Below are 24,678 nucleotides of genomic sequence, written 5' to 3'. Positions count from 1 at the left end.
CTGCTGCAATTTGATCTAATGAAACTCAGCATTAGTTATAATGAGAAGATGTCACTCTTTGCAAGTTTACACAGCGTTCCAGCTCTGACAGCTGCCGTCTGCATGGCACCTTTCACAAGTTCACAAGGTTTGAAACAATAGTCTGACACACATATACAGTATATATACATATACTGTATATGTATATAAAATGTGACTCTGGCAAGCAAATGGATTTTTATAATCACGCAAAAACGTTATAAACACAGTTGTTGTTTTTTTTAATAACTTTTAGGGAATGTCAAGGTTCAGCCAGAGGGCTTTCAAAGAGAGAGAGAAAGAAAGAAGGAAGAAATAAAGAAAGAAAGAAAGAAAGAAAGAAAGAAAGAAAGAAGAGATTTAACATGAATGCAGTTAAGTCAGGATCAGAGGGTAGACAGCAGATGGGAGTAGATGACAACACCCACAGGTCACAACAGCAGAGACGCAAGAGACCCCTCCTCTCCTGAGAGGAAGAGAGGGAGCGATAAAGGAGGAGGAAGAGGAGGAGGAGGTTGGGGTGCTGGTCGGCAAAAATCAAACAGGACCCAATTATAGGAATCACAACGAGTCAGTGAGCAGGGGAACTCTCTTACCTGGAAAACACTGCGGCATGTGTGCACGAGCACACACACACACACACACACACACACACAGACACACACACGCACGCTCACATGAAGTGTTGAAAGGAATGCAAAAGAGCACAGACATATTTTTTTGCATTCTGGTTTTCACAGAGAAATACACACACACACACACACACACACACACACACACACACAGATGCAGATGCACTTACAGGAGCATGCACTTGTGTGTCCACATGCACACAAACACACAGAGACACACTTTTCTCTCCCAAACCTAGTGTGGATGCTAATAATTAGCCTGGCCAGGCCGGTGTGAAATTACTGTTCTCATCTGCTAATGGATGAAAACACCTGAAGCGAATAGACACAGACGCGCGCACACACTTATGCATTTAAAAAAAAAAAGAAAAAGAATAAGGAAGAATATACTAGTGGCGAAGACTGAAACAAAAATTCTGAGAGTTAAACTAGAGAGTCCTTGGTCTAGATATTTGAGGAAAAGCTCATTAATTACCCATGTGGCTGCTGTGTGGGTAGGGGGTGGTGACATTACAACATTACAAGACATCAGCACTGTGACTACTGATATGTTTCGAAGGCCACCTATGAGGAGGACAAGGAGGGGGCGGTGGGCTCCAAACAATTAGGAGCACAGGCTGTCCAACATGGACCACAGAGAGCAGGACAGACAGAGAGACGTGGCAGGGAGAAGACGGCGAGAAATAGAAAAAACACTAGGGGAAAAGTGATAAGTAATAAAAGACAAATGTTAACAGTTGTGGGGAGAGAGAAAAAAAAACAGCGACTGAGACAGAAAGTGACTAAGAAGACAGGGATGGAGAGGAAGAGAGAGAAGTGAACCTGTGACCTTAGATGAAAGAACCAGTCACTGTGGGCTACAATTAGGGATGGCAGGAGGGAGAGCATAGGTCAGGAGAACAGGGCTCTCTTCACACACTCACACACACACTATTCTATTCTATGTGATGCAGTCACCGAAACAGTTTGTTATGGGGACTATTATGAGGGATATGTTAAGTCAAAAGGTGTTTTGGAGCTGTCAGATAGGCACAATTAAGGGCAACTGCAGGTGCATGATGGGAAAGAAGATTATGTAATCTTTCAAGGACAAAAAAACACCACATAACATATACAGTCGACATTAGGGCTGGACAATACAGACTAAAATTCATATCCTAGTATTTTTGGCTAAATGATAACAGATGATCACATGCACCTTTACCGAGCAAAATAGAACACTACACAAGTTTTACTTTAAGAAAGCACAACAGTGCAAAACACCAGGATTCTGAAATATACAGTAGAGTTATATTCTGGAACGATATTTGCCATTCTATTATTATTATTATCATTAATAATAATATTAATGATAATAATAACAATAATAATAAAAGCTATTTTCTTAATCAACCTATCATTAAAAAGTATGCATTTTGTTTTTTAGAAGCTGGATCAATCATTGCAATTTTATTTTTTCATCCAAAAGTTGATTTTATTAAATGTTTTCATGTAATCAATAATTAGTTAATACATTATTTATTATTATTTATGGTAAATACAATGTAATTGCACTGCAGTGACGAGTAGTGATGTTAAATAACTGGTTATCGAGGTGAAGCAAGCAACTTCATTAAAACTACAATTTTAACCCTTCAAAGTTTTTGGTATGTAACTTATAATGGCAAGAAATGGGTTGTTTTCATAATTGACTCATCCGTTTATTAATATCAAAAAACATAATTATATTCAATTATAGAAATTATATGAATCATTTATTTGAAATATGGAGCAAAGAATCCAGAAAGTATTCACATTTAAGAGCTTGGAAAATGAGGGACCTTTTTTTTTTAATTACTTAAAAAACTCAAACGGATTATCAAAATAGTTGACAATTCATTCTGTTAATTTTCATTGATGAATCCATGTAGGCCTATTTAATATCACATAGGTTTTTGATCGTATTCATGATTTAAATTCATTACCACCAGCGTAGAGAGGAAATCACACACTGGTGATCATAGTTTGTGATGATGATTTGATCATTTCAGCACACATTAAATGTGGTGCAGCTTTGCATTAGACGTGATTTTAGTTATTAGACAGAAGACAAATTACGTCGCTTTAAACACGGCAAACAAGGGCCCCTCCCCTTCTCCCTCAGCCCAAATCATTGTGTTGCCCCCACATTAGCCACTTCCCTGGAAGAATGTAGCCTGATTTAATTGAATTAAATTATACCTTATGCATGCTAAACCACAAAGCACCTACTTAGACGGATGGAGAGTTAAATGGGAAAGGCTTGGGCCTCTCCAGCTGATAACATAGGACACATACACACACACTCATGCTAATCAAAACAAGACATCAAGTAATCTAATCTGAATCACTAACAATTATCAGCACATTGCCCTCAAGGCCAGTCGTATTCCTTTGATCAATGTCTTCTATTAAAAAAAGTGTAAACAATTCAATATCTTCCTCTCGCCCCCTCCTACTATCCCTCCTTTCCTTATGCATGTGTGTGTGTGTGTGAGGAGGTTATTAACCAATTGTCCTTGGAAATGAGTAAGGAAATCAGGAGGAAAGGGAGAGAGAGAGAGAGAGCGAGGGAAAGAGTAAAGGGAGGCTCTGGCTACTTAAAGAAGCTAATCTAAGTGAAGTCAGCCATCTTGCCGCACACAAAAGGGACAGAGGAGGACCTTTTTTGTCGCAAAGGAAATATATTGACGATGCAACAGCTTGAAAGAACTCCTTTAATTTGCTTTCTGCCTCTGAAGAATTTTAAAGCCACCAGTCCTTGTAAGGGCCTCATTTATTTCTTTAGATTATGCCGGAATAGTTACAGTATTCCCGTGGAATGCGGGCAAACATGAACAGACATTTGCATGCGTGCACACAGACAACACGGACACACACATTTTTTAAAAACGTGTAATTCAAGGGCATATTTCTCTTTTAGGATTCAGGCAGCAAATGCAGCGGCATGCGGCTGCTGCCTTTTAGATATTTCATTACCAAAAGGTATTTATTTCATTTTACCCTCAAATCCCTTGTCGCCACATTCCTCACAAGACTGTATTTTTTTCTCTTCACATCCTTTCCTTTCTCTGACACATTTGGAAGCGTCACCGAGGTTTTGACCACAGAGCTTTCCCAGTGTAACTCCTGGTCCATCCGTGTGCCCCCCTCCCACAACCAGTATATTATGTTCAGTGGAGCGTGCTCACAGCTTCAGAGCTGGCAATTTCACTCGCGTCTTCTCTAGTCAAGTTTGCTCCGGTACAGTGATTCTCCCCCTACCCTTTACCATAAATGCACTTTTTGCTGACAGGTGTCTGCGTAGAACATTTACTTAGTGTTTGGGGAAAGTGAGGGAGCAGCGAATTTGGTCGGGATGTCATAAAAATTGTGCAGAGTCAAGATGACCAAAGAGAGAGCGGGAGGAGAAGAATGTCTCAGGAGAGCGGAGGGAAAGAGGGAGTCACATCCACATTTTGGGTTTTCTAATTGACATGTTCTCGCTGGGACATTCAGCAGTCCATAAGAAAGTCTCAGGACAAGTTAATAAAAAGTCTCCTCTCCTTCTCATAAAGGATTTGCCACTGTGGACTGTCACAGGATGAGACAGGCTTTTCCACCATGTTGCAGGTGCAGTGTGCTGAAAAGGATGAAGGCCACTTTAGTAGCCGTTCCTGCACATTGAGCAGTGCACGCAGTGAAGAAGAAGGGACAGACTCAAGTAAAAAGACAGTTGTGTCCTCTTTTACACTTTGTGTCGTTTCTTGCAATGAACCTCAGGGTCGAGCAACATATTTGTACGGTTTTCAGACAAGTTCACGCACACACAGACACACAGACTTACGTCGCAGACGTTTGTGGTCCTTGTGAGCGCGGTCACAGCCGAGTTGGGGACGTTCTTGTTGCCGGCTTTCATTGCAGCGTCTCTGCGCGCCTGTTCCAGGAGGAGCCTGGCTCTCTCCTTCAGCTCCTCTTGACGAGAAAGCACCCTCTGTGTGTGGGATCAGATAAAAGTGAATCAGGTTTTCTTCCACAATAAAAGGTCTGCTTTGTTCAATAAAACCAGCAAAGGCCCAATTTTGAGATCAGAAATGAGTCCTAGTCGACTTCCACACTGTCATATGTCGTGAAAAAGCCGTTTCAAGGACAAATGTGTTCATATATATATAGTCTTTCATAACATTTTGAATTATACCCACCTTTTCAGCTGGGGGACTTGATACAGGAACAGACGCAGGTTCCTTTAAAGGAGAAAACAACATAATGAACTCCAAGTTCGCAGCCAAATACCTGAGGTACCTCTGAAGTTATAAATGAAGTATTTGTCAAAACAATGCAATAAATAACATGACTTGCTTGGGTGACTCTTCACAAATGAACCGAACCTGTGTAAGGGAGTCAGCTGTACTGCTTGACGAGCACAGACTTGAACACCAGTTGGCATATTTCCTTTCTATTGCGAAAATCAGGTTTCAGGTTTATTGTACCTGAAAAGGATCCACACAACAGTAGATGGAAACACAGGACCTGCACAGCCACTCTTTCTGGGCTCAGCTGTGTGGAGAGCATGGCAGTTTTAACAAGAACTGAATCTTTTTCTCTTTTTTTTTTTCCTGACTGTGTTTTAAGAGATTGCAAACAGAGCTTTTGTTTGTTTTTGTTTGTTTTTGACCGAGGGATATAACAGCCAAACTGTTAATAAGACCAAAACATGTTCATCCTTTCAACAAGTCAAACCTGCACAGGGTGCAGCTGAGGATGCGTCCTGCTAACGAGATAACAGCAGATCAAAATGGGGTGTCATAGCTGTCATAACCCTCCTGCTGGCCCCCCGTCTGCCCCGTGACCTTTTGACTTGTAAACAGGAAGCTGTAATCTGTGGTTAACCAACACAGGCAGCGATGTATTCAATGTGTGTTTGCCTCGCGACTGTGTGCGCACACGCACGCGCGCGAGCACGCCGAGCCGCGGCGAGAGACGAGATGAGGTGCGCTCCGTGCAAAGCGTCGCCACGCCTGAGCAATCACAGCGCCAACTGCCATCAACTGAAGGGATGAGAAATATAATGAAAAATATAATGAAATGTCAAAGCAGGGGGTTCTTCCCGGTGCCTTCTATAGTCGCCACAGGTTAACGGCCCGGCCTTGATGTGTCTGGGTCTCTGCAACAAGACATGCCATGACAACATCGAATGCAGAAACGAAGGGGAATTTCGGTACGGTCATCTCCGCAACGGCATCTACAAGGTCTGGATTTGAAGCTTAGCGAATGCCAGGAGGGAATGAACGTTCACCGCCTCCTCTGTCTAATGACTGATGTACCTGTGAAAGTTTCAATCAAAGCCTGGGTGCAAGGATAAAAACCCTGAACAAAACCATTTAGGGCACAGGCTGTTATTCGCAGGTAAACGCTGTCAGAATCTTAATACCTGACTTAAGTAGCAAGATGAGAATTAGTCTTCCATAACACAGACAGAGTCACAGGTTATTGAAGGTACAGTGTTTCTAATTCCATGAAAAATATCTCGATCAATCTCTTAGACCTGGATCAGCAGCAGAACAGTTAACACTTTTTCTTAATTCATCGTCCAATTACTACTTATTTATGGAAGCGTACACATTTTTGCTCTCAGACACATTATTGTTATGATTGTTTTGGGTGTTTACCTGTTTGGGAGGCGTGTCTGTGTGGTTGACAGGAGGTGAGCTGGACTCTGAGGCGGGCTCAGACTCTGCGTGACGAAGGATGGCCCTTTTCTTCTTGAGGAGGTCAGCGTCCCTGTTATAGGAAAAACCAAGTTTCTGGTGCGGTGGTGAGGAAGACAAGGGGGATGTGGAGATCCCTCTCCTGCTGGGGGACACTGGTTCTGTACTTCCCTCCTTTCTGTCCTCTTCTGCCTCCGTTTGCCGTCTCGCCTTCTCCATCTCTCTCTCCACTCTCTGTGGTAACTCGCTGATGTCTAAAGTGTTGGCTTTGAGCAGAGTCCCCCTTTCCTCAGAGCCTTGCTGTGTCACATGGGTCGAGTCTGTGGCGGCCGCAGGTAATACTGTACGTGGAGATGGGACAGGAGGTGAGGATGCTGCTGTTGGCAAGCTGGCCGAAACTGCTCCTACTTCAGAGCCCAGCTCTGTCGCCTCTTCTTCAGCGGCTTTAGCGCCGTTAGCCTCCGCGTTAGCGCCACCATCGGATTCTGCGGACTGAGAGGAATCCTGACGCGGCTGCACATCACCCAGTTCAGCATAGAACTTGTCCTGGCCTATGGAGGCGTTTGTGTCGGTTTCAAAGTCACCCACTTTGTATGTGCTGCGATTGCTGTTGGCCTCAATCTGCACCACGTTAAGCTCCTCGCCGGAGAAGTGGGCCCGGATCTGGTACAGGTACGTCATCACCGTAAGCTTGTCAGGAATAGCGAGCAGCACCATGTCAGATGGTTCCAAGAGACGGGAGATACCCAGGCTCGCAAAGCCATCATACGCCTAAAGAAAAAGTACAAAAAGGAAACCCTGTGTTATAAATAAGCCATGGAACAATAGTCATGTTACAAGCAGTGCCTACATATAACATTTTGGGGAAAAAAAAAGTAGAAAACCTAAATACAACAACCGAGGATGAATTTAGGGGTGGCAATTAAAAGTCTGGTCTTTTTCTGATATTGGTTGTATTTGGAGCATAAATGTTGACATGATCCATGTGTGTAGGTGTTCATGTGTGTTTGTGTTTGAGATGCACCTTTGGCATGACTGCTGACAGGTCATGTCAGGGATGGATGTCCCCGATAAGAGATGCAGACACCCCAAGACAGAGCGCTTAATCCCAAAGTGGGTGTGCATGAGTGTGTGTGTATGTGTGTGTGTGTGCGCGCGCTTATCGCTCCCCAACATCAACCTGCCCACGCTCTCCGTCACGCGTGTAATTGGTCTGATTAGAGTTTGATGAGAAAATACAGGTTTGATTATCAAGCGACACACGAAACCCAATCCCCCATCACCAGATAGACTGAGAGAGACAGAGAGAGAAGCGATGAAAACCATTATCGCAGCCAATGACAGGTAAATAAATAGATTAACAGCACGCGCACACACATACACACTACCTCCATTCATGCGTGTGTGCACGTGCACACACAAACACCACATCCATCTCTCCCAGGTATCACAGGTTGTATCTGGCCTGCTTGATAGTGTTGATCAAATTCTAACCTGTTGCAGCACTCGTTTGTTTCACTGACTTGTCAGATATCTCCAGTCTCTCAGTTTCCCCCTCTGTTTCTCTCTCCCCCTCTCTCCCTCTCTCTCTGACTTCCAAACACCGCGCCATGTATTTAACTTTCACTTATTCTAGGGACTGTTCTGAGGACATTTCTTCCCTTTCTTTCCCCTAACCCTTTGTCTTACTTTTATTTATCCAGTGTCCTTTATGAAGTCTGATTTCCTAAACCCAAGTTATTCGGTGCAGTTCCAGGTTATCACAGATACAGTTAATCAGAGCTTGTATATTTGTAATATTGGCTGGTTTGTAATCTTTTTGGGGTTTTCAGAATATGATGGAAAAGAAATATGCTTCTGGCAATCTATAATGTTTCAACCTCAAGAGAAGTATTTCAGTGTAAAATTCAGCCTGGCTTGGCCTTGGTTATGATTTGGTCTTGACTAGAACAACAATGATGAAACAAAAATATCTATAATCATTATAAGTGTCTGAAATCTCCATTGATGAGTCCGTACAGAGTAAATTACAGATGTCACCGTGTAATTATGTAGTGAAGGAATAAGGAATTGATTTTGGACACAGCTCAGGAGAGCAAACCTGTGAACATCCAGTGAAACCTGATGAATGGACTTGATCTCATTTCTTCAACTGTACTTGTTTATGTAACGGAGACAGAGAACTTGAGACACGAGAGAAGAGAGGGAGAACTGGACAATGAGGAGGAAGTGCTTTTAAGTGGGTGATATTTCTTTACAATCGATTAACTTGTTTTCTGCTCGGACAAAATCTCTCACCTCTTTTGTCTGTTTCGGTTTGTGGAAATAGTAGCGATGGAGCGAACATTTATACTTGCACGGGAAGGAAAGAGAGCGAGAATGGATGAGTGTGTGTATACCTGCAAAGACAAGGCAGGAAGAAAGAAGTGCCGGTGGGGAAAAAAAATAAAAGGGAGAACAGAGAAGAGTTTGCCTTTACAGCGAGCCTGTTTAACTCCCCCCCACCTTTGCCTGGCGGAGCAGGAGTGTGAAAGAGAAAAGAAAGACAGAAAAGAATATGGGGAATAAGAGGGCCTGATTGGGTTTCTAACACGTATTCAGGGGAGCAAAGTGTGCTTTCATTGTTTCCCACTCACCCAGTGCAGGCTGTGAAAGAGAGCGACAACTTTGCTGTTCAATGGGGACAGAATGAAAGAATGAGCGAGAGAAAAGAGCGAGAGTGGGAGAAAGTGAGCGCTGCACTAGGAGGGAGGGAGGGAGGGAGGGAGAGAGAGAACGAAAGAAGCCCTCGAGCTGGGTTTTGTTTCAGGGCCAATGTTAGTCTTGTTGTGAGCTACAGCCTTTTTGACCCGAGTGTCACACTTTATTCTTGCTATATCATCTCTCATAGCTTGACTAGTGCCGTCATGTGACAGCGAGACACTGATGACCGCTGAGAGAAAATATGTCGTCTTTGTGCGTTTGTCAATGTATTTTACCACAGTCGGTTGGAATTTGTTTTTGCCAACACGTTTAACTGTTGGTGTGTTTCCACTCTGTGTCGAGTCTCTGGCAGTCAGTCCGATGCCTGCTGGCTCTGACTGAAAGCATGTTTCCATAAAATGGGGTCACGTTAAAGACAGGGTTGTTTCTGAAACACTCTTTATCTTATGTCTTGAAAATTCTGCTCATTTCCGGACAGCATCAATAAGCACAGTTGTCTGGAAAAGAAAGGAACAAAGCCAGTGTCTGTAGTTATCATCATTTCGACTGCGTTTCATTTTAATCAGACTGCGGGGAAAGTTTCACAGAAGTTAGCATGTGTAAAACATGCATCCAAAATTCTAAATTGCCCTACAAACTATGACTTCCAGTGATTTAGGGGATGTAGCCTGGGACAGAAGAGGGTAACATGTATGAGCTGTAGTATAAAAACGTCCAGACAACAGCTCTAACAGAAGGCTTGATCATTTCTTAAGAAGCTTTAAATGAAACCAATACGAGATAAAACAAAATTTCCTCATATCTTTAGCAAACTTATTATTATACATGACAATGATTTCAACTCATTTTTGGCGGTGAAAGAAGTTCATCTTCATTATTTCTCAGTACCACTTTGTGTATTTTGGAAAATGCCAAAGCTTTTGGTCGGGACTAAATGTCACGGTCTCCTGCCCCAGGCCGCTGCTCCTTGCTCCCCCTCACTGACTGACAGCTATCTATCGCTGTCAATCATCTACACCCCTCCCCTCAGCCCAGCCCCTCGCAGGCTGTGCTCGAGGTGCTCTAGCCCGGTGCTTGGTGCCTCACTATCAGATGGCATGACAAATGACTTCTCCTTGGCCTCATTACACACACACACACACGCGCACACATGCCGTCCAAACACACCGCAGCTCTGATCACGGCAGTCGACCCCTCAAATGCACAGATGACGTATAAATACATCTACAGGCTACACACATCCATTGATAATGGATCATTTCAAAGGCTGAAACTCCTCTAAATATTCAATTCTTTTGCTTCCCCCCCCCCCCCCCCTTCTCTCCTTTTCCCAACCCCAATATTGATTGTCCTTATCTGTCATAATTCAGCAGCACAGTCTGAGCTCATCGCAATCACTCGTCACAGATAGACTGTGAAAGGAGGAGGTGGCATGTCTATCAACTAGCCATGAAAAGCAGAGATAGTTGTCGTTTCTATGCATTTCCATTTCTGCCGTCCATTCAATAAATTCTATACATTCTTAAGGAGCATCTCTGTGCAACACTGGATGGTGACCACATCTCTTTTCATCATTCACTTCAAGTCAAATCTTCACACACTTTAATTTCCCCCTGAAAACAGTCAAATTTTTAGGTTCTTTCGTTTCATGTTTTTCTTCTCTTCAGCCCTTTTTTTCCCCCCTTGCTCGTTCTCTCACCAGTCACACAATGCTATCCCCGCCTAAGCCTGGTGTGAGTGGTGTGTCTCTGTTTTTTGGCAGGCAGTGGCATGGCCACCCTTCTCCTGTTCAACACCTTCAGGGTGCTACATGACACCATGTGATGCATTATGCCTCCTTCCTTTAGCCTGAGCTCAAAGGGGACCACAATCACACATCAGCGAGAGTTATGTGGCACCAACACGTCACATAAAGCACAAATCAGTTGACTTTATGCCACCGAACATGAAGATTTACCAAAGAACGAAAACAAACTGTCTGCACTTGCACTGTGTTTATAAACCAATAATAGTTATTTAGTTATTTTAAGTCCCGTCTGATGCTCTGTAATCTGATTAGGAAAACCAAAGTACATAAAACTGTTTATCCCTCAAAGAACTGTGGGTGGAGCTGGAGCCAATCCCAGCTGACAAAAGGCAAGAGGCAGGGTTCACCATGAACAGGTCACCAGCCTATCACAAGGACAATATTGAAGGACAACAATTCACACCAACTGGTAAATTTAGAGTCTACAATGATCCTATAAACCAAATCTGTATGGATCTTTGGACTGTAGCAAGACGTACACAAAGAAAATCCACACAGACAAACACCAGACAGAGAAGCCGTGGTCAAACTGGGATTTTAACTGAGACAAACTGGGATTTTAACTGAGACCCTTCACGCTGTGGGGCTAACCACCTTTCCAATCCGTCGGAAATAGTTAGACTGATAAATAGGACACTTTAAGGGAGTGTTGTAACAAATATCAGCAGTTACCCCTCACCGACCCCCTTCACTTGGGAGTAAAAACTGGTAAATGGAGACAACGTGTCGGGGAGAAGCTGTAGGCTGTGTGTTTGTCTGAAAGAGGAGAGTTTATTTGTCAAAATGCTGGATGACCAGGCTGTTTTTTTTGAGCAATAAAATTGACTTCTGAAATACATCTCTCTATATATATATACATATATATATATATATATAGAGAGAGAGAGAGATGATACATATATGTAGAGATGTCTTCAAACAAATTGGAGTACAAATATATACACATATATATATATATATACACATATATATACACACACATATATATATACACATATATATATGTACACACAGTATATTCTGTTTTTCTGTAAAACAATACATTTGAAATTCATGGATTACAATAATAATTACATTTCAGCATTAAAAATATAATTTTATCGGTGTATTAACCGTTACAGAAACATAAAATAAAAATGATTTTGATAATTGCCAGTGCTGTTAAGCGCTGGTGGGTCATATTTAGTAGCGACCTCCTATAAGCACTGGAGAGAAACGGCTTGCTTGGCCACATGTATCTCGGCACCAGGTGTACATCCATCTCTGCAGAAAAGCTAGCCACACCAACACGGTACAGTGCTGCAGCTATTCACCAGCTATCACCTTCTGCGGCATATTCCCATATTACATATATCTAACCAATTTCTTCAGGGCTACTCGAGCACCTGGAGGGGGGTGAGGGGCAGTTAGCAGATATGGGATTGGGTCGCTCCCTTTTCCTTCCACTGTGGTTATTGTCAACAGGGTAGCATTCATGCCTAACAGGGCCACCAGAGGTTATCACTGAGCCAGAGTGTGTGTGAGAAGAGGAAATCAAGCTGCAGGAACCTGACGCATATCGTTCTGTGTAGCCCTCAGGCCCAGAAAGTGGACAGGGCGCCTGTGAGTCTGTGTGCACACACACATGTATGTGTGTGAGAGTGTGTAGTCACCGAGTAAAAGGGAGAAGAACAGCAGTGTGCGTTTGTGTGTTTTGTAAATGTGTAATGAAAATGTGAATGAGCTCACAAAGAGCCAGAGGGTCCGACAGCAAAATGGTGATGTGTGCACCTGACACTGAATATACAGATACGATAACAGGGCAAGGTGGGATATAGGTGTGTGTACATTTGCCCTTTAAAGAGGATGGGTTATTCAGCAAAGTCTGTACATACAGTATAGACTCTTTCATACTGAAAATAACGGGTATACCCGGGATTGTGAATCGGGTGAGGCTCTATGATGTTTTTTCTTTTTTCAATCCTGCGTCACTTGTGACATTAGGAATGAAAGCAAGAACGTATATATATTTCATCTTTGACTTCAGTCATCTCTCTCTTCTTCTCTCTCGGTTTGATGAAGTAAAAAAAAAGATAAAACACTGTCCCAGATTTTAAAAACAATAAGGTTTGCCAAAGACATTCATGGCTAATGGCTAAACTGAAGACTGCAAGACGAATGCACATCGTAGCGTTGTGCAAGAAATGAAGCAGGACTTTGCATCACTGCCAGAAATGAAGCAGACGAAGAAGAAATGAGCGTGTTCACCCAGGTGTTTTGTTTCCTTAAAGTCAATAAAAGACCCGTGAGCATCCCTTGACCCAAGAGTGAATGCCGCTTAAACAAATTCCCACTGGTCAAAAACCTGTGTAAACGTTTTCTGACCAGTGGGAATTTGATGCGTGTGTGGGTTGCGATTTCTTGTGCTGAAAACTCCCTCCTTCACTCTTGTGTACGTATAGCTACAAACAAAACAGTCTAATCAACCAGAGATAAATATATTTTTTATTTACACACACAGCAGTTTAGTAAGCTCCCAGCTGGCTGCTGATTTAAGATACTATCTCACCTCTGCCTGGTGACTCACACACACACAGCCTTGTATGCACATCTCAGCAGGGGCACATCTCCTGAAAACTTAATATAACACGGTGACTGTGGTGCGTGTGTTTGTGCTTTTGCCTGCCTTCATCTATGTTTCCACCCTCCAAACACACATACACTAAACAGTGCATGTGTACTAAGGGGTTAATGGCAGTTCTAATAAGACCAAATGGAGATGTGGATGAGGGGAAGCTAAGTGGTGTGAAGGGCCCAGCGGTGGCTGCCTCTTACCTTTTTGTTGTTTTCTTTAATATCCTGAGGATTGAGCGACTTGTAGTCTCTGAAAGAACAGTGGGGAGGGTCGGAGAGGAGGCAGGCAGAGAAAGAGAAGGGGGGAAAAAAAGAGAGAAAAAGGGAGACGGAGGGGAAAGAGGTGTGTTTAAATATGCGTCACATGTAATGGCATTAGAATTTTAACAATTTTATAGCAGCGCAATCAACAGAACCAATAAAGTGGAACATATGTAAAAATAAGACACTGGTGTGTGAAGGAAGGCACACACACATACACACACACACAGAAATGCTATGATAAATGATCTTTATGGGGCTTCAGCTTTTCTATATGCTGTACTTCTGAGGGTTACATACACACGCTTACACTAAATAACTGAGGAATATTCCTCCTTGTTTTCATACACACACTAGACACAGTTATAACCACACACACACACACACACACACACACAAAGATGAGAGCAACGCTGGCGGCAAGCATACAACTCTGTATTCAAACATGATTTTGAGTCGGCAGGCAAAAACCTGTGGACACATCTGTCATCTTCATAACAACACACCAACAGGAATGGTGATAGATCAAACTGTGCAAATACCATGCCAAGTTATCAAATGAGGCAAGTGATGAGAGTCTAATGAGCCTAATATAAATATACAAGAGTGTCACCTGACCTTTTGCAAACCTCAGAGTCTTCTTCAAAACTGGCTGACACCCAACTCTGAATTGCTGGTTGTAACCTTAGCCCTTTTATTGTACAAGAGGCATTCATTTGTTGTTTCTGTGTGTGTGTGTGTGTGTTTAGGACCTTAACTGGTATGTATTATTTTCATGGAGACCAAAACCTGGTCCTAATAAGGCAGAACTTCATTCCTGAGGCTCCGGTTAAAATTAGGGTTAAATAATAACTAGTTAAGATTAGGTTTAGGGATAAAGCTTTGTTTAGGCTGTCCTGATGAATGGGAGACAGTGTTGTGACCTAAGATGAGTAGCTGTGTGTGTGTGTGTGTGTGTGTGTGTGTCTTTGTGTTTCGTACATAGAGTCAGGTCTGAAGTGGTGCAGCAGGGCACAGAAGGCCAGTCCATTCCTCCAGGAGGTGGTGAAGTTGGTGATCTTGACCCCACGATAGTTCTTGGTGACCTCGCGGCACCAGGCCAGCAGAGACTGGCTGGCGTTCGGCTTCCCTCCGAGAACCGGACTTGGGACAGGACTGGGCTGTAAGGCACAGAGAGGAGAGAGAGAGATGATGAGGAGCAGGAAATAAAGTGGTGCGACTGGACATGAACATAGAGTGGGAAGTGAAGAACAATTTCTATTTTATTATTACAATTATAAGTGTGCTAATAAAACATGTAGCTAGTGATACCCAAGATATTGGCTTGCATTTTTTCCACACATTATACATTTTTCCAATGTTCATAAAAATGTGTTTTAAATATAAAGCTGAGTTTGGTTTATTATCTTCTCCTCAAAAAATGTTTTGCTGAACAAATTATACCCTCCCATTAGCAAACCATAGTGTCATACAATGAACTCACACACACACACACACACACACACACACAAGCAGACACGCGCTCTAATGACGGGTCATTCATAAAGCGGAGTATGACCGTGGATAATGTAAACATATTATTAATTAGCTCCGCCTTTGAAGTCTTATCTGGGTGAAAAGCGTTCACCATTCGGGGCCTTTTTCCTCTCCCACACTCCAAATCCCACAAATCCTTGGTGGAATGGAGACGCTGGTCTTCCTCTGATGGCCAGCTCAAACAACGCTATTCTGATTATTCGGCTGGCTATTCACTAATCTGGTTATGGACGGAAAGATATGGGCTCCTTCTCTCTGATCATTTAATGTCAAAAATGTCACTGAGATTTCATTAAATTCATCAGAGGCTGCAGATGAAAAGGCCATGAAATGTGTTTAAAAATCCAAGGATATTATGACTATTGTATGCAAGACAATAACATTAACGCAGGACTAATAAGTCGTACTGCTTTTAATTACAGGAAGTTTTATTAAACATAATTTCACTCATGAAGGCTTTGACATTGTTATACAAACTCAGATAAAATGCTAAACACTTATGTATGACACAGTAATATCATTAAATAAACTAAGATGTTTCACAGGCTTCAGCTTTAGCTAATGATAGTTGCAATATGCAAATCGAGTCTCAACCCTTCTCTCACAGCCAGGTGATGTTTAATGTTCGTGGCACGAAATGGTTACATAGAAAGATTAAAAGTCAAACCTTTACTTAACCTTTGGAAGTGCAAAGTGAATGAAAGAGATGTTAGTTCTACAACAAGCGATATTGACCACGAAAGCGAGTTAACCCAGTTTTTAAGAGACACAGTGAAGGCCTGAGAAAATACAGCTCACAGCAAAATCTGAGTCTGAGCCCTGTGAGGAAGCTTGTAGTGGCCAACCAACCCCCTCTGTTGGTTTATGTGTGCTACTGCGGGGACAAGGACGAAGACAGAAAGTGATGGGAGATTTGACTCAGGGTAAATTTGTCATTTTTAACTTCCACTGAGACGTAATCACTGAGTGATCTGATGGTGCTGCAGGACTTACAGGGATGTGGGACGTGTTTATCTTTTTTGTTCTTTGTCTACTCACCATGTGTCACTGCTAATGACAGATTTTACGACACTAAAATATAATGGTGATACGGCTCAGTTTATTCACTGCAGTCTATAAGCACCTGGCCCATTCTGTCCTCTTGCTCATCTAATGTTGTAGTTTAACCTGTGACTGTGTGCCCGGAGCCTGGGCCAAAACAGATGAAAGAGTCTGGAGACCATCTCGAAGAGCAGCTCCTAACCTTTGTACCAGTGTGTTTGAGAGAGTTATGCAGGCCCCTATGGCAATCTCAGCACGGGGAGACGGTAGCGGGAGCCTGAGGGACGGACACTTGACATTTCCGGCTCATCTTTAAAAGAGGGCCTTAACCTTTTCCTCACAGCTTCTCCAGACACGTTTTAGGCGGCCTCGACAATGCTTTTGAGCCACTCCAACAAACATTATATAAAGTCAACAGTGATTACAACACACTAGAAGTTACTATACGAGGACATGAAGAAAGACGCGAGTAACAAGAGATGTAATTCTTACGAGTGAAACAAATGTAACACCGACTACTCCAATAGCACGTGAATATTCAGACTAAAAGCCGTGAGCAGAATACATTCATACATTCCCAACACTGAACTTGTTCCTCCTGCTTTTGCTGCCGTTTCTGTGTATGTGTCACTAAGAAAAAAAGTGTGTGTTTGTGGAGCTGCAGTGTGGAGAGGTCTTCCTCCAGGCCTTCCCCTTTCTGCCTTTCTCAAATGATGGTTGAAAGTAGCTGTCCAATTTGAGTGCCCTAATTACCTGGGATTAGAGACCAGGTGGTATTAAAGCAATTAGACACACAGCACACTCCAGCACCGCAGACCCTAAACCCTAGCCAGAAGAAACACATACACAAAAACAGCTAATGGGGGGAAACATTAAGTTTCTCTCTCACTCACTCACTCACTCACTCACTTATACACACCAACCTACCTACTTCCATACAAGTGTGTGAGCCAACAGGAAACATGACAGATACATAAAAATAAACAGCAATCATAATTGCCACTTAAAAATGCCTTCAAAGAAAACCCTTTAAAATAATACACAACACAGGTGAAAAGAGTGTCGGTTGGCAATATGTGTATATTAAAAAAACATGTGAATTGACGAGAGTAACTGTTTTTTTTTTGCTTTGTTCCCGATTAACCAGTTCAAGGAAGCGGTGTCGGTTTAGTCCAACGACGGCGGCACGAGGCTCGCACTGACCCACGCATTCATCCCAACCCAAAACTAATGTAATTCCCCTCAATCGGCAGTGCAGACTGTTCCATTATATTCTGTCCTGATAAAGGTTTACAAATGCATCTGCGCGCTCCAGCTTTCATATCCATCACACACTGAACAAATAGCATATCTTGTACAACAGAAACTGGCTGCATTTCCTTGAGACACAAACAGAGGAGTGACATTTTTTTTTTTATGAGAAGCAGAAATTCACCCTGACTTATCAAACAGTTTTTCCGTCTTGCCTAGAGGAAGGTGCACATGTGTGTGTGTGTGTGTGTGTGTTTTATCGGTCCGTGTGAATGTCACTGTGTGTGTGTGTGTGTGTGTTACAGTGACACAGCCATGTAGCTGGCTCGGCTTGAGGGTAGGATTAGCGGAGAGCATTGCCTCGGCCCACAAACATTCCATATTAAAAAATGAAAAGGCAACCTTCATTACTATCAGTGGCACATAACCTCCCCTCTTCCTCCTCCTCTGCTACTATTATACACAGCCCTAACAGCCTGGGCAAAAAATACAAGCCACTGACAAGAGATTCCATTATTCCAGATGCCTCAGTGTCAACAACATACATCCAACAGGGCAAAAAAAAAAAGTGGAAGCAGGGAAAAGGATGTAAGAAAAAAAGAAGGGGGTTTAAGCTCACTACAATGCCTGAATGATGAGATAGGAGAAAGAAAACTAGTAATGGAAGCATCCAGGTTCCTGCTGATGCTGGTGTCGGGGGGGATTTTTGGTTTTCGGGAGGGCAGGATGTGATACGGGATCTGGAATTGAGGACAAAGCGGATGAAGCACCGTATGGAAAATTATTAAACTGTCACAGGTCGAGGTTGCAGAATTGTTGCTTAAGCAAAGGAACCATTCTGTTGACGTTGGAGACTGGTGGTTTTATGCTTTGGTGAAAAGCCAATATCTACTTTACTGTTTAAAGGGCAGAAGTCATTAAGTACTTAGAGTAGCTTAGCAAACACAAGTTATTTGCAATGAGTTCAACAGTATACTAACAGTCAATCCTACTTCACCAACATTTAACATAGCCATGACAGGGTGAGACAAGTTCCAAATATGTATTACATTTTCATTTCTTTTTTTGTACAACTAATTTTGTTTTGATAAAAGTCAATGACTGATCACTGCTCGTGATAAGTGCCTTAACTCAGAGACACTTGGGCACTGTGGGCAACGGTGGGCTAAAAAGTAAAAAGATAGAATATAACTGGGTCACCCTGTTGCCCCAAATAAGGACAGACAATAGCAAACAAAGTCATCTTTACTTCATTCAACAACTGTGAAGTACAGATGCCATTACAGCTGTCCGAGTCGGAGTCATAAAAAAGATACAAGTCAAAAGCTTTAAGTGGCAGCTTTGTCTCTCAATTCAGGGCGCAACGCTTCAGTGGAAACTTAACTGGCCTCAACCCAATGACATAAACCCACGACTCTGTGGAGAGAAAAGAGCTTCCATGTCTTTCCAATCTCCCTTTCATGGCTTCAAAGCAGTGTCAGAGAGTGTCAGATTTGAGGAGGTGTTGAATCTCGTACTCTTTAAAACTTGTAATCCGCTCAAGGAGCCTACGGCAAAAAATAAGAAGAAGAAAAAAAGAAAAGGAAAAAAGCACACACACACACACACACTGCAAATCATACATAAACACATAAGACTGACTTCACATGAAAACAGTGTCCACCTACAGTGAAAAAGCGCAGACACTGCATATACATCACTCAAGCTCTTATGTACAGAATGATACAGAACTAAAAAGCATACACTGCAGCCTTACACTATATCCTGTGTCAATAACCTACGGGGGAACAATGCAATAGGATTATTTTGACAGATACTTTGCTGGTGATTTGGTGATTTCAATAACATCCCCAATAAAATGTTCAGCCAAAGAATGAACATGGTTTAGAGAAGGAAAACAAACACACGCAGTAACACTCGGCTTATCCAAGATACACACGCACACTTGAAAAACATTAATACCTGTTCACATTTAAGAGGATAAAGGTTAGTGCACTTAAGTGGCCTGTCCATCCTACTACTCAGAAACCGCTCATCTGATTGGCTGGGCTCCAGCTACCATCACACTCAATTATTTAATTGTACCTTCAATCAAAACAGGCAATTTGTTTAATCTCAGCCTCACGTTAGGAAAAGACTGAGTGAAAAAAAAGGGACGGATGATAGCCGCGCATCATCTTACCCATGAAATTATGCTTTGGATTTTGAACGTTGCCTGCATGAGTCGAGGGGAGGGAGCAAAGTCCAATCAAAAGTTCAATTATGTAAATGGAGACGTAGAGTGGATGGAACAATGGGGAAGGTGGGGATGGGGGTGGAAAAAGGCTGGATCAGGAGAGGGGGAGCGAATGTAGCGTGAAAAATAATACACATTAACATACAAAGGAAATATCACATTACTGTTGTAATCACGCCGAGGAGGGGCTGTATCCAAAGAGTGTGTGCATGTGTGTGTGACTGTGCATTTAGACACTGTTTCGTTACGTCGAGGCTTCGTTTTATGTGTGCGGCGAGGCATCCAACAGTTTCTTCCACATTTTGACTTCATGTGATTTCACAAAGTAGCAAAACGTGTAAACACTGCACATAAACGATGACAGCGATGGTCAGGATTCGCTCAGAAACAAGATATGCTACCCATGTAGCAATGAACCTGCAGGCAAAGACAGAGGGCCTTTCAGCAGTTGGCTGCCGAGATGTAAAATGCAAAAATCAGGAAAAGCTGTTTCCTCTTCCAGGATCCTTTTGCTTCCAAGGCCTATTCTTCTCCAAAGGCATAACCATGCAAAACAGCAGGCGGGAAAAAAGCTGAACGGCAAAGGACAGACAAGGCTTGAAATTGAAATAAAAACGATGCACTGTAAAATAAAACTAAATTCAAAAAATCATCATCATGCAGCAACACAGTTTGGAGGAGGCAGGAGACAAAGGAGCGATTGTGCCAGCTTGCACTGTGCCCATCCGCCCGCTTGCTCGTCTAACATGTAACACAGGGGCATAATGCGGTGTAAGCACTGGCTTTAGCTTGTCATGGAAACAGCTGTAGCATTACCCACACTCACGCCTCTGCAAATTAGCTTTGGCTGCGAGAGAAGAAGAAAAAAAAAAAAAGGCATACAGGGTGGGAAGATTTGGGATTGAGAGGGTGTGTAGCTGTGTGTGCAGTGGGGGTCGATGGTACACAAGTGGGAAATCAGTCAAGGAAAAAAAGAGAACATCAGTTCATGGTAAATACATTCAACACTCGCCTTTATGAATCCATCTCCATCTCTTTTTTCCCACTTATGGGTAACAAAGATCCAGAAGGCGATAAGGGGGTGAATCCCCACCTCCTCAACATCCATCACTCACTCACTACATGGGGCCTCAAAAGTATTACACCAGTACAGTTTCCAGTGCCTATTTAATTATTTATTAAGTAGTTTATCTACTTATTCACATCGTATTCTATATAGTATTTTCTTCTTTTTAGGCTTTTCTCTTGTCGTGTCACACTTGAATTAGTGATATTCTGTACATGTTTGTTTATGTTTCTGCTTTTATTTGTTGGTTGTCACATACCAAAAAAGCAGCAGTAACATGAACTGTTATGGTGACTAGTGAACGGGAAAAACAAGAGCAAACGGCAATATAGAGATGCTTTGGGTCAGGGTGCCTTCTAAGGTATTCTCAACTGCAACATGTCCCACTGAGTATGGGCTGTGATCTCAACTTATGTTTGGAAATGTTCACTATGTTTCTGTAATGCAGTATCTGGTGGCTAATATTGTTCTCCAAAGAGCAGCATTAACTAGTGAATCACTCACTCATCTTCTACCGCTTTATCCTCCACATGCACAGGCTCCCAATCTCAGCTCGACATAGGAAGGTTGGGTACACCTTGGACAGTTCACCAGTCCTTCACAGGGCCACATGGAGACAAACAACCATCACTCACACTCACAATTTAGAGTGTCCCATTTACCTAATCCCCATATTCCATGTGTTTGGACTGTGAGAGGAAGCCGGAGAACCCGGAGAAACACGGGGGAACATGCAAACTCCATGCAGAAAGGCCCTTGTTTTCATGCTGCAAAGGCAAGAGTGCTAACCACTACACCAACTATGTAGCCCACTAGTTAAACGACGGCAAATCAACTTCCTTTAAGTCACACACCTTTAACAGGTATACTTCCCAAAAGTATCCCAAGTGCGGCACCTCTTGACTCCTCTTCAAACTTCTCGTCTTCCTCTGATAAATAGGCTTTTGGAGAAGGAGGCAGAGGAGGACGAGAAAGGAGGGGCGGTTTTAAATCCATGTCGTTTTAATCTCCTTTAACAAACAAATTAGTGTTGCAATGGATTCAGAGATCGGCTACTCTGATAACACCACTATTTATCAATTAATCTAAGCCTGGGCAGGGAAACCTCATTAAAGAGAACACATTAGGAATTATGTTCTCCAAGTTAAAGAGGCTGACTATGCGTGCGAGGGTACGAGGTGTGTGTGAGTGTATCTTGACACAGCAGTTGAACACACACACATCCCACCACAGACTGCCATTGTCCAGTGCAGCATGGGCTCCAAAGTGATGAGAGGGGTGATAGCACAGCCAATTAAAATGAACATAATTACAAAGTCACCCCTTTGACTCCTGATCAGAATACACATGCATACACACACACATAGTGAAGGAGAACGCGTGCGGTGAGGGAAAATCTTACACGGGGGCAGGAAGTAGACAGGAGCAATCAGAAAGAGTGGGAGGAGAAATCAATGAAGACTATAAAATAAGGAAAGGATTATGTGAGTGTGTGAGTGAATGAATGAACATGTGATCAACTACTTTATGGTATATGATTGAAATGATCAGTGAAAATATGGAGACCCTGGTGCTCAGATACCCGACGGGCTTGAACCTGCAAACATCCATTAATATGCTACCGCTTCACCTTTTTCCTCAAGTAATCGTCAGGTAGTGTACGTTACATAAGTGTCAACCCGCTGTGACGTCACCTTTTGGCTTGTGCTCTGCTGTTTTGAAGTCTCACGTTTAACAGATTGCCTCGCCCCTCTTGGTTCTTTCAAACCAAGAGAGTCCATATTTGGATCAGACTGTGGAGAAAGAAGCTACACACTAAACCGCTCCTCCGCACCCTTCACTGGCTTCCTGTAGCTGCTTGCATCCATTTCAAGACTCATGTGCTTGCGTTCCATGCTACAAACGGATCCGGACCAGCCCACATCCAGGACATGATCAAACCTTAAACCCCAGCCCGCCCACTCTGCTCTGCATCAGCAAACCAGCTTCCTCACCGAGAGTCACTCGTCGGACTCACGGCTGTTCCCTGTCCTGGCTCCCAAATGGTGGAACGAGCTCCCCATTGACATCTGGACAGCAGAAAGCCTTCACATCTTCTGCTCGGCGACTATAAACACATCTCTACCTCGACTAAGATGGCGCCGATGAGAGAAAAAAAACTAAAAAAAAACAACCTTTGCACTTACGTACATCGCACTTAAGAGTAGCACTTTATAGTTTGGCATATTTGAAGCACTTACTTCTAGCTCGTTTGTACCCAAATGCACTTATTGTAAGTCGCTTTGGATAAAAGCGTCTGCTAAATGACATGTAATGTAATGTAATGTAATGTAAAAGAAGCAAGGGGTGGAGTTTAGTGAAAATGCAAGGGCCAGTAACATACCTTACATCAGGGTTACTCAGTTCTGGTCCTGGTCTGGTTCTGGACCCACTGCCCTGCATGTTTCAGATGTTCCCTGCTCCAACACACATTTGAATCAGGTGTGTTAGAGCAAGGAAACATCTAAAACACGCAGCGCGGTGGGTCTCCAGGACCATTGATTGGAGACACCCGGCCTTCATGACATCTACTGTCAACCACACTCATCCCACAAATGCACAAAAGACTACTACTACCTGACAGTCTTTGTCATGAGATGTCACGACATGTTGCACCATGTTGGAGGTCGACTGCCACGTAATATCCCAAAAACAAAATTGCAGTGATCTGTTAATTTGTCACCGTTGAAGTTAATCTGTATGTGTTTTGTGAATGTTGTTCACAATGTCTGTCACATGCCAATGGACGTAAGGTTGAGTGTAAGGATGTAAGGGCAATAAATAAACTAATTAACTAACTCACTTATCATGGCCATTCAGGTTTCAGGCACTTAGGTATTACACTTTTTGAACCCAGAAACCACATATATTTTTAATTTCTTTGGTTAAAATGTTAACATAAGCACCTAATTGGCTGTACACAAGGGCACTTGAGACATAAGCTTATTAGGTTTATGGTTATGTAGTAAATGAATGGATAAACTGAAGCATCTGCATCTCTGATTAGAAGAAAGCTACTGTTTCACCAAATGACTTTGATCAGTTAATCCGTCATCACTATTTTTAAATGTGGACCAACACAACCACTCTTTAATAGACAAACCAACTATGTTTGAAAAATAAAACGCACAAATTTCACACCTGGATTTGACTGGACATCTTTTATTGCTGCATTGACTGTAGCCAACATAGGACACGACCTAACATGGTTCACTAGAGGGGAATTAAAGTAAAGTATTCAACTAAACTAAAAAGATTTTACTGAGTGACCTCAGAGTGTGCTCTTATGTACTGCACTTCTACCAGCATGCTAAAAATGAAAGCTAAGAGATTGATCCTACTCAGCGACCAATGAGCTGAGCACAGAAAACACCACTTAGTATTTCCTGTAGCACCTGCATACCATAACAGACTGAGGCAATTACAGCCTTATCATTTCTATGCTCACTATCATTTCCTCAAACACAGGCACAAACACACTCACACACACGTGCACAAAATGTGAAAGACAAATCACTCAAACTAATTGATGAGGTACTTCAAAGATCCTTTTTTTTGAATGATGGACAATGGTTGGTTTAATTCAATTAAAATGTAGCAAGGCCTACTTATGAATGACAGGAGGAAGGTATGGCATGAAAAATGAGTGTGGTTTTCAAGAATGTGCGGGGGGTCTTAGACCCTCTGGGGGTCCAAGGAGTTTTCAAGTGCATGGACTTCTATCTCCTCACTTGAAGCCCCCTTAACCTCACCCCAAAACCCTGCATCCT

At 42.7% G+C, this 24,678-nt stretch overlaps 1 protein-coding gene across 6 annotated transcripts in view; it reads right to left on the bottom strand.

The window, feature by feature from the left end:
* Positions 1–24,678, bottom strand: part of ehbp1 (EH domain binding protein 1) — a 137,067-nt gene that overhangs the window by 55,940 nt on the left and 56,449 nt on the right. For all 6 annotated transcript variants that reach the window (XM_058651055.1, XM_058651060.1, XM_058651059.1 and 3 more), the window contains 5 exons: positions 14,721–14,899; positions 13,680–13,728; positions 6,317–7,126; positions 4,850–4,891; positions 4,495–4,641 (listed from right to left, as the gene is read on the bottom strand). In XM_058651055.1, the coding sequence (XP_058507038.1) occupies positions 4,495–4,641; positions 4,850–4,891; positions 6,317–7,126; positions 13,680–13,728; positions 14,721–14,899 (1,227 nt within the window). The remainder of the gene's footprint in view (positions 1–4,494; positions 4,642–4,849; positions 4,892–6,316; positions 7,127–13,679; positions 13,729–14,720; positions 14,900–24,678) is intronic.

The sequence above is a fragment of the Solea solea genome, chromosome 15 (assembly GCF_958295425.1).
Source record: "Solea solea chromosome 15, fSolSol10.1, whole genome shotgun sequence".
Classification (NCBI taxonomy): Eukaryota; Metazoa; Chordata; class Actinopteri; order Pleuronectiformes; family Soleidae; genus Solea; species Solea solea.
This window is presented reverse-complemented; position numbering and strand designations above follow the sequence as displayed.